The sequence below is a fragment of the Alligator mississippiensis genome, chromosome 16 (genome assembly GCF_030867095.1).
Source record: "Alligator mississippiensis isolate rAllMis1 chromosome 16, rAllMis1, whole genome shotgun sequence".
NCBI classification, from domain to species: Eukaryota; Metazoa; Chordata; order Crocodylia; family Alligatoridae; genus Alligator; species Alligator mississippiensis.
Window position 1 is genome coordinate 35,105,507 of NC_081839.1, and position 10,918 is coordinate 35,116,424.

A 10,918-nucleotide genomic window follows, 5' to 3' on the forward strand; every position below is an offset into this window, starting at 1 on the left:
CCAGCTAGGCGTTCTTTTCAAGAGAAGATCATGTTTTAATGCCTTTTGGACTGCCATCCTTGGGTGCAGAAGAAAGAGGAGCCCCCTGCAGAAGATAAAGTTCATGCACATCTGATGTATTAGCACTCAAGGGAAAGCATTTAGACCAAAGAAATGAGAGGAGGTGAAAGCAAAGACATCACACTTAGCTCTTGCTCTAAAGAGCATTTCCCCACCATCCCTTATGAGGAACAGTCCAGCGTGCCCCAGCTCTTCCCAGACGCTGCAGCCAGCACAGGTGCTACGATACCTAATGTCTCTGCAGGAGCCCAGTGGGAGTGAGACTCGCGGTGCACAATGGTTTTTCTAACCTCCCAACCACTGAAGCTGTGCTGGGAAAGCTTTGCAGTGCCAGCCTGGCCAAGCACTTTGTTTAAGCAGAGGATACAGCATTAAAGGTCATGTGCAGCACAGAGGAATGGATTTGTACCCTATGTTTACTACTTTTAATATCCATAGAGCAAGGCTGAAAGTTTTGTAGGGCTTTGCCTTAATTTTTGTTTGGCTTCTGTGTTAGGCATCTCGGGGATGGCAAGCTGGTTTGTCCTGTTTGTGACTGAAGGACTCTTCGGAAGAAGCAAAGGTTTGATCTAGCATCTCTGTCCAGCCCGCGTCGAAGGAGAGAACCCCTAACAAACGCCGCCTCTTCAGGAGCCTTAAGGTATCAACGGGGATTAACAACGACAGTTTGAAAGGGTCCAAATCCTTCCCATCTGCTTCCAACTCCTTCCTCCCTCCCTCCCTCCCCACTGAAATCTCCTGACACTTAACTTACTAAGGCTGTGCCTGCGTGTAAAAAGCCACGCTGCTCTGACCGTAACCGTGCACAGCTGCTAGCTTGGGTAGATTATAAAAGCATTTGTACCAGCGTGGCTTGTTCTTGCATATGGGGGGGCATCGTCGGGACCGCCATTTCTCAACCTGCAGGTCGTGATTCAAAAGTGGGTTGCAAGAATATATGAATGGGTCACGAATAAACTTTTAAAAGTGGATTCTCCTTTAGAGGAGAAAAATGTGGGAGCCTGTGGGTTTTCACTTGAAGGCTGGCAGAGTTGCAGCCTGCAAGGGGCTGCTTGGGGGCCTCCCCTGCCCCACACACTGGGGGGCTGGGGCCTGGGGGTGGGGGCAGCAGGTCAGGCATGAGGGCCCATGGAGCTGTTTTCTACTTAAACTATTTATTGGGTCGGGACTGGCCATCAATGTTTACAAATGGGTCCTGGTACAAAAATGTTTGAGAACTCCTGATCTTGACCATCGTAAGGCACCTGAAATGCAGTGTTCCCACTCTTACCATGCTGACTATACCAGTGTAATTATTTTGGTAACCCGCCCTCCAACCTCAGTACAGCACAAAATGTGCACGCAGACCAGATGTTAAAATCCTGCTTATTCTCCAATCGTTCCCAGGCCTCCAGAGCAAACAGGGCAGCCAAGGCCTGAGCTTCTAAGGTGACAAACAAGAAGGGAAATGCTTTACAGGGAAGGTTATCCAGGCGTCTCTACCCACAAGAAACAGAAACAAAGAGAAAAAGAGGAGGTAGCAGCCAGGCTGTGTTCCTCTGCGGGTCACCCTCGCGCATTCTCATGGCAGCGCGACTCTGCAGGGAAAGCCACTGTCTCGGCATGTCCAGGCAGTCCTGCTTCACTTGCATTTCGTGATTGCCAGCATGGCAATGAGGCCAGCAACCAAGACAAACATGGCGATGGAGAGGAGAACTGTGATCACCACCATTCCTCCACTGCGTGACATGTCTGCAGGTATGCTTCTGTAATCCACTCCTGAGGGGGAGAGAGCCCAGGGCACCTATGAGGCAAGGGGAGAGGGAGCAGACATGCCCGCCACCTCAGCTCAGCTGAGACCCATTGTGCTGCCCTCCCTCCTCATCTTCATGCTCTGCAGGGCTGAAGATTGAGGCTGCAGGACAGAATGGAGAGGTCGAATCTGAGGCTGTTACGTGGCCTGACTTAGGGAATCCATGCACCTGGTAAGACGCCTGCACCCGAGTAGGAGGAGGTGTGCGGCCCCCCTGCTTTGGGGGATGGGGCGGTGCTCCCCACATGGAAGAACTCTAGTTCAAGACAGCTGCTGTCTTGTCCCTTGCCCGGTGGTTTGGCCAGACCAAGTCAGTGGGTGTCATTACAGTAGGCAAAGCAGCATTACTTACTATTCAAAGTGCCCATGGCAATGCTGTTGCTTTTGGATACAGAACGGTCTTTGTTGAAGACAGAGTAAGAAATGCTGTGGAAGAAGAAACAGGAGTGAAAACCACTGTCCCCTGCTTCTACCAACACCTCTCTAGCTGGCTTTCCGAGTGTTCTCTGAGCCTTGGACTTTCTGAATTGGCGGGAAGCTACTCCACACAGTATCTGCTCTGCATAAGCAGACTTTCTGAGCTCTGGTGGAGGCCTGTAGGCAAGACCCCAGCCATGCAGGTGGGCAGCAGTGCTGTGCCAGCCAGAAACCCATTTGGGGGCTGAGTTGCATGTTCTCACTCGTACACAAGTGGCACTGTGGCTGGGGGGCCTCCCTTCTCCCCTAGCATGCCTGCTTTTACTGGACTCTGGCAACTCACGTGTATGTGTGTCCTGGAGTCAGTCTTGTGATCTGGTAAGCATCCAGTCTGGTCACAGTGAAGCCCCCAGTGCTGTCCACCACGCTGACGAGCTCACGCCTGCCACGGCACAGGGGCACAGTGAAGTGCCTGACGTCTGACATGGGGAGAGGCGGAGTGTTTAAAACCCAGCAAGTCCTATAGCAGGCCTGGGAAGAGTCCTCTCCAGGCACACGAGCGAAAAGGCTGCATGTGTGATTGGACATGTTGTGGATTGCGAAGGCATGAGGTGGCATCTGCCTTAGCTGGGTTGTGCTGTATCCCAGAACCTCGTCCTGCATTCCCTGATTCTGTTTTAGGGTGGCATGGAGTCGCGCCTCCTTGGGCCTGAGATTTCTTGTACTAAGGAGGCCACTGCTCTTGCCTCTAGAGCCCTCTTCCCTCCTGGAGCTGCACGAGAACGCAGCAACCCTGACCCTGCTCCCTGCTTTGACCGCTAATCCAGGCTGCTACAACTTCATTCCGCATGGCCCCTGCCCTGAGGGCCCTGGGGCTGTCTGGGGAGAAGGGCTCAAGGTATTGTTTGCTGGAAGAAGGCGTCTCACTGACCTGTGGTTCCATTGGGATGTATGATGTGGATGCTGGCATTTGCCCCGGTGAATTGGCACGGGGGCACTGCCATTAGGAGGCTCTCGGCCAATGCTGGTGAGAGGACACCAGAGACACTGGAAATGTTGAAATCTGAAAGCAAATGAAACTGGATGGATGTCAAGCTACAGTGCCTCATGCCAGACTGTTCTGGCTGCCTGCTCTGCACAGGTTCCTCTGCCTGGCTTCCGCCACGTTCCTTGCCCGCCACCCATAGGAAAGACTTCAGATGCTGCGGTCCAGAGTCATGTCTATTGAACACCCCACCGTAGCAATTCCCAGCTTTGAGACCTGGTCTGGACTCTGTTCCCTGGGTCAGGCCCATCTCTGAGCAGTTATTGCCCCATCAGTTCCCTCAAATACGTTTCTAGTGTTGTCCCTGACAAGGGTGTTGGCCAGAAATGCAGTCACTGAAGGTGCTTGGGCAGCCCTCCAGGAGCAGCAGGAGCTAGGCTGTGGCAGGAAGCTGCGTGTGGCACAACTACAGCTGGCTCCTCCAAGGTCAGAGCTGGAGCAGCTCAGAAACCATGGCTGGAGCAGGGGAGAGTTTCAGGCTGGCCAGAGATCCTGGAGATGGTAGGTGCACAGAGGAAGGCATTTGGTTAGTGCCAGCCATTACCAACCCAGGTTTTCGCAAGAAGTCTGGGTCTTGGGAGAGCCAGTGCATGCCCTCCTCCCCCCAATTGATCTTGAGCACCTGGGCATGTCTGAAAGCAAGCGGGGAGTCGCAGACTATCTTCCCCCTGGCCCTGCTCCCCACAGTTTTCCAAGAAGGACCCAGGTTAGGTGGCTCCTATAACAGGACCCCCTGGCAGTGACACTGGGTGAGGACCCCTCAGCCCTGCCCTGTATAGAAGCAGCATGGATGTTCCCAGGAAAAGTCCCTTTACTGTATATGTGCCTGCGGTGACTAGCCCTTCACTGTCCTTTTATCTTTGCTTCCTTGAGCTGCAAGCCAAAGGTTACTGCTGGTGTGTGAGATTTGCCCCAAAGCCGTGCGAGGCACGTGGAGCCTTGTTGGCTGCAGAGGTTAGGACTGGAGTACAAACAGTTAATAGCTGTAGCACTGATCTTGATCTGAAGCCGGAGCCCTGCAGGTGAATAGTTCCAGGGCTGGTAAGTAGGTGTCAAGCAGCCATAAATATGGAGCAGCAGGGGCTGGGTGGGGCTGGAGTCACAAGGGCAGAGGAATGCCCCTTGTCTGTCCTGTAAAACCCTCTTCCTCGGCAGCCTGCTGGTTGAAGATGCAGCTAGCCCCCAGCACTTCTGGGTATAGTGATATCTCCATTGTGGCCTTAGGGAAGGAGATCCTGTGTCCTGCCCCAAACTGCACAGTGGGGCTGTAGCAGAAGTAGGAACAGGACCAGGAGTCTTGGCTCTCACCCTCCACTCTGCCTTACAGAGGTGACATTTCTGAGCCAGCTCTGGGATGTCTTGCCACCTACAGCCCTCTAAACACTTAAGAATATGTTCAAAATAATGATAGCTGTAATGCTGGCTCCTGCCCTCAAGTCCAGGCAAGGATTGATGGGCCAAGTATGACAGCGGGGGCTAACCTTTTTGGTAGAGGTCCCATGAATTAGACCCCCCCCCACTCCCCCAGTGCCACTCTGACCCCCTTCCCTGCCCAACCTGCTGGATACCACACAGAGGCTATCCATGCCACAGGTTGGCTGCCCCTGCTCCAAGCACACCCACCAGACCCCTGTCCACAAGCGAGCTGGCCAGAGCATGTGGGTGCTTCCTGTTCAGCTTAACGACAGTCAGCCTTTGCAGCACCACCTGCCCAGGACCCCAGCCCTGGTAAAGCAGCGGCGGGCTGGCAGCCTTTCCAAGCCATGTCCTGGAACACTCCACCGCTGGCCTGACTGCAGCAGCAGTGGGAGAGCGGGGTGCCTGGCACCTGGGAGCTGCACCCATGCTGCTTCTACTTCCTCTGTCCCCTTGCTCCTTATCTGGGGCATGGCCGTGGGGAGCAGCTCCGGGGCTGGGCAGCTGGGAGCTACGTCCACGCTGCTGCTGCTGCTGTGCTGGAGCTGGGAGGTGGGGAAGGGGGAGCAGGCCCTGGTGCAGCTCCCAACCGGATGGGAGCCAGGGCATGGGGGGAGAAGCAGTGCTGGCAAGGGTGCATCTGGAAGTTGCCCAGCCCTGGTGCAGTTTCCCACTACTTAGTCCCAGAACAGGAGCAGGCATAGACAAAGTCAAGGGCTCTGTGGGCCAGATCCAGGCTACAGGCTGTATGTTGCCATCCCCTGTATTAAACAAGTTACCCTGTCAGGCTAGGGCCTTGCCTGTAACATAGGCAGAAGGCAAATGAGGGGTATGAGTTAGTAGCAGAACTAAGCCTGAAACCCAGGAATGCTTCTCCCGCTGCTAGTCGCTCCCATGTCCTCCCTGCAGCACCCCTCCCCATCTCCTGGCCACCCCTTGGTCCTAGCTTCGGAAACCTGCAGAATCCAGCGGCAACCTTCCAGGTCTAGCAGTCTGGGGAGAAGAGGGAAAAGAGAGAGAACCTGCCATTTTTGTCCCCCCGAAGAACGCGCAGAAGGTCAGAACAGCCAGCGCCTGCATTGCCAAGGCAGACGAGAGCGCGCAGCGGTGACGGCAACAGGCTGGATGCTGCCCTGGATCAGACCGTCTGGGATCGTCTGAACCGGCACTTCCTAGGTGAGTTGCACCCGCCTGGGAATCGGCCAATGAGAGCAGCCCTGCTGAAAACCAGTCTGACCAGCCAGCCCCCCTTCCCACATGCACGCCCAGGGTACCCACCCCAGGGATTCCAGAGAGGCTTTGCAAGCCTGTGGCTCAGAAGTTGGGGCTCCTCTCCCAACAGGTGCACATTCCCCTGCCTTGTCCTGTGCTGCCATTAGGGACCTGGGCTTTCAGCAGAGCTGCGATTTCGATGCTTTGCCAGGGCAGCCCTCTGCTTTTTGAACAGCTGCTCCCTGCAGGTAGAAGCAGCACATGTAGGAGGGGCAGGCAGGAGCAATGGCTGAACCCAACTATGTCACGGAGGATGAGCTTTGACAGGTTGCAGAGAAAGGAGGAGATTATGGGATCTGGCCTGGGTTGTAATGCAGCTGTAAGAGGGGGGAGGTTGTGTTCTCCTTAGGAGCACTGAGGTGGACAACATGCGACTGCAGAGTAGCTGTGGTTGAGATCCAGAGTGAGCACTGTGAGAACCAGGACTTGGGGTGCATAGATGCACATCAGGTGTAGCACCTCTCTCCCCCACCTGTCTGGGAGAGCCCTGCCTTGGTTGGAAAGGTGTGCCAGATTCCTGAGGTCTGGCCCTGGAGTTAGGGGACTGTGACTCTCAGGGCCGAATGGGGTCCAGGAGCTCCTCTGGCTGCACTTATCAGTCCCAGAGCCCCGGAAGGCAAGCTTAGAGCCTCGACCTGCTGACCTCTGCTGTCTCCACTCCAGGGCAGAAGGTCTGACGTAGCAGTGTGAGGTGCAGTTAGCCTCACCAGGCATTGATTCAGGTGCAGCCCCTGCCCCAGAGAGCCCGTGCTCTCAGCAAGGCTGTGGGTGCTTTTGGGGCAGACTTGTGTAGTAGCTGGTGTGTCTCGCAGGCTGCCCCAGGTGCGAGGTCCTATTCCTCTGTCAGGTTTCAGTCCTGTGACCCTGTGCATTGCCACTCCCTAGCTGCTCTTGCTTCTGGAATGCAATAAAAGAGACAAAAGGCATTTTGGATTCCAAACACGACTGTTTGTGGGAGCAGTCGCCTGAGACTGTGTCTGACTTCAGGTGCATGTGTGTAGATGCATGTGTATGCCACGGTATGTGTACTTGCATCCTCACACACCTCTGTACACCTGTGTCTGTATGTGTGTTCACACTAAGCCAGTTACACTAGGGCAGCTGAGTGAGACACGAGTCTTGCCCTGTTTCTGACAGCAGTGAGACCCTCTGTTTCCTCCTCTCTGGCTAAGAATAGATCCAGCTCCTGGCAAAGCTGTGTTTCAAGTTTCCCACATGAGTCTCATTTCATTTTCCAGGTGGGGTTTCTGCTGTGCGGGGGATGGGGGGTCATGACTGTGGGGGAAAATGTGTCTGTCAAGTAGCTAGGGCTGATTGCAGGGTGGGGTGATTGATGAATTGCAGGACAGAGACCTTCAGCTGGGCTTTGTTCCATGTGCATAGTTCAGAGAGCAAAGGATCGTTGCAGTATTTCCCCAATCACACCTCAGTTGGACTGCTGCATCATACGCCAGTTATGCTTTTCCAAGAACGCGGTTTCAGTCCTAGATACAAGTTGCAGAGGCCATCACTGAAAGACATGAGCATGTGGACCAGCATGGCCAGGTCTGTGTTTGACAGAGCAGGTCTTAATCAGCTCCCCAACAGCGTCATGTAGACAAGAGAGACCTGTGAGACTCTTAGTGATATCAGTGTCTTGAGACTGGGGGGACAGTTCCCTAGGATGGCCTTGGCATTTGGTCTGCGAGGAAGGAGCTGAGCCATTTCGGGGCATTTCTGTCTCTTCTTCAGGTGTCTTGTGAACAGATGTCACAGGACAAGAGTGGACAGGGATTACTACACAGAATCGGGATGCCCCAAGGTGGCACGTTTTGCAGGCTGCTTTGTAGTGTAGGGAGGTGGGATCTGGGTGGTACAGTGTGAAGTCGGACTACTTTAGACAGACTACAAAAATGGGCAGACGAGAATAGGATGGGGTTCAACGCAGACAAGTGCAGGGTGCTGCACCTGGGGAGAAGGAACCCACAGCACACACACAGGCCGGGGAGTTCCCTTCTTGAAAGCACAGAGGTGGAAAGGGATCTTGGAGTCATTATTGACTCCAAGATGAACATGAGCCGCCAATGCCAGACCGCAGCCAGCAAGGCCAGCCAGACCTTGTCGTGCATCCAAAGGTGCATCTCAAGCCGGTCCAGAGAGGTGATGCTCCCCCTCTACGTGACTTTGGTCCTGGTGACTCAGGTCGCAGTTGGAGTACTGGGTCCAGTACTGGGCGCCGCACTTCAAAAGGGATGTGGCCAGCCTGGAAAGGGTTCAGAGGAGGCCACCTGCTTGGTGAGAGGGCAGCAGGACAGGCCCTACGAGGAGAGACTGAGGGACCTGAACCTGTTCAGCCTCAGCAAGAGGAGGCTGAGGGGGACCTGGCGGCTGCCTACGCACTCACCGGGGGCGATCAACAGCAAATAGGCAGAGCCCTTTTCTCCCCAGCACCACCTGGGGTGACGAGGAACGATGGTCATAAGCTGATGGAGAACAAGTTTAGGTTGGAGATCAGAAGGCAATATTTTACAGTTCGGGTGGCCAAAATCTGGAACCAACTTCCCAGGGAAGTGGTCCTCGCCCCTACCTTGGGCAAATTCAAGAGGAGGTTGGACGATCACCAGTCTGGGGTCTTGTGAACCCAGCCTCCGTTCCTGCCTGTGGCAGGGGGTCAGGCTAGATGATTTGGTCAGGTCCCTCCTGACCCTCGCTACTATGAAACTACAAGTGCTGACTGCTGGTTAGGTTGTCCCCTGGCACAAGCTCCCTGGCTGGCCGTGGCCCCCTGCGTGCTTTTTGCCACCCTCCCCTGGACGCGGGCACTCCTGTTGGGTGGGAAAGGGGAGCCCAGGTTTTCTCTCCTGCTAACCTGGTGCTTGGCCTTCTGTGCCACTTGTGCCTGGAGTTTGCATCTGCACAGCCCCAGGAGCCAGGAGAGAGGAAGTTCAAGGCAATGGGCTCAGTGCCTCACCTGGTGCATGCTGCTTGGCACACGGGGCAATTAACTGTGGAGCTTATTGCCACAAGGCGTTGCAGAGGCTGACGGTTTCACTAGGTTCAGACAACAGTTAGACGAAGCCATGCAGGACAGGTGCATCAGTGGGTAAGAGACCTGATAGATGCAGGTACAGACTCCAAATGAAGACTTTCCAGGTCTCTAAATACTGGAAGCTGCAAGTGAAGAGGGGCAGGGGACAAGTCTGTCCAAATAGGTTCTGCAGAAATGCACTTCTCACCAGCCACTCTGCGGAGACCACATACGGGACCAGACAGGCTGTGGTCTGACCCAGTAAAGGGTCTTAAATTCTCTCTTGGTCTTGCAGGTGCCGTAAGGAGAACCGTGGCCCAGTGCCAGCTGCTCCAGCGGCTTCTGTTTGCATTGTGCACAGGGCAGCAGAGTTCCTGGATTAATCCAGGTGAAAGGGCTATTTCTCTCTTGTCCCTTGACCCTCCCCTTTCCTGTCCCTCCCCCAGGAAGAGCTGCTGGGTTTGTGTATTTGTGATTTCTGCAGGTTTGGGGTGTGATCCACAGTGACCAGGGAGCGGGTACATGCACTGCAGACAGGAGACTTGTCCTTTCAGTAACTAGCATGCGTGTACCTGAGCAATCATGACCAGAACCTGGCTCCAAAACACAGGCCTGTGCCGTCTGCGATAAAAGGGATCTCCCGTAGGTGTCATCAGTAGACAGCTCCGTACCCAGAGGGTGGTTCAGAACAGACTCGCTCTGGGCCAGATCAGAGTTTGCCGCTGCCCTGGGTGGTGTGAGCAGGCTGCAGCTGCTGTGCTGGTGCCATAGCTGATCCCTGGCTCCAGCACTCTTCTCTCCTAACCTGATTCTGGCTTGCAGGGGCTCTCTGAGGAGCTCATAGACTGGGATTGATCCTGCACAGTGATCTTGTGCCTGGGCCCAAGGTCACCTCCTGCCTGTCCTGGCACAGAGAGGTCTGGGCTGCAGCAGGGGGCTGGTGGCAGAGCCAGCTGCCAGGATCTGAGCGTGATTCCAGGGTCTGTGAGACAAATGAGAAGCGCTCCCCAGCTAGGCTGCTCACGGTGGTCCGCTCCTTCCTACGAAACAGCTAGAGGCAGTGTTCAGATGAGCAGAGGTAGGTGGAAAAAGCATGTGAGGCAGAAGGGAAGCCCAGGAACAGGAGAGATCCCGTGGTCCTGTCATGGTGACTGGTGTTTGTGCCAGGGTGTGGCTGAAGCATGGCTGCTCTGTGTAGCGTAGACAGACCTGGCTCTTGCAACTGGCTGCAGCTCCCTGTGACTTGAGGACACAGTGGAAAACTTGAAAAACTTGATATGTGTCAGAGCCTTACCTGCTTTCCAGCTGACTGGCCCAGGAGCAAGGTTTGTGCCAGAGCTGGAAACGGGCCCTGCTGGTCCCAGTGCTTACGATCCCATATACAGTGGAAATTTTGCATTCTTTCAGAGCAAGGTGAGGACAGAAGAGCGAGTGTCACAGCTCCACTGGGGTCTGTGGGCGCAGGTGAAGCAACGCGTAAGGGATGGGCGAGGGAGACGTGCGCGGTGGCATGTGCTGAAGAGAGCCCGGCAGCTGCCGCTTCGCTGCGCTGCTCGGTGGCGTGAGCTCCTGGAATGATTGGCGCTCCTCGGCGGCGTGCCCTCGCATCGAGTCTCTCTCCGCAGAGAAACTTTATTTTTCTGGCGGAGGAGGAACCGGCTCACACCCCCACGTCCTTACGCTCTGTCAGCTTGTAGCAAAAAAGGCAATCTCAGATCCCTGCCCCTCCTCCGAGATATTTAAAACCACTTCAAAGTGGAGTTGGCTGAGTATTCAAACAACTGGTTCTTCTGGGTTTGCCTCACCTTTAGAGCTGCTCCCCCACTGAACAAAGGACAGCATTTTCCTTTCATTCCATATTTGAAAGCAATAGGGGAGAAAATTTGAAATATTCTACAACTTCTTCTCT

General features: G+C 54.8%; 1 protein-coding gene across 2 annotated transcripts; it reads right to left on the reverse strand.

Annotated features, from left to right (window-relative positions):
* Nucleotides 1-11: 11 nt before the first annotated feature.
* Nucleotides 12-5,886, reverse strand: UPK2 (uroplakin 2). Of its 2 annotated transcripts, none has more exons than XM_019496154.2 (5): nt 5,753-5,886; nt 3,201-3,332; nt 2,613-2,748; nt 2,205-2,278; nt 12-1,843 (listed from the first exon to the last, which is right to left on the reverse strand). In XM_019496154.2, exons 1-5 carry the CDS (start codon nt 5,808-5,810, stop codon nt 1,539-1,541), a joined length of 705 nt encoding a protein of 234 aa, XP_019351699.2. In that variant the 5' UTR covers nt 5,811-5,886; the 3' UTR covers nt 12-1,538. The 2 variants fall into 2 exon arrangements, with proteins under 2 accessions (XP_019351699.2, XP_019351700.2); XM_019496155.2 differs by having other exon boundaries at nt 1,584-1,818; nt 5,753-5,884.
* Between the last annotated feature and the right edge of the window lie 5,032 nt (nt 5,887-10,918).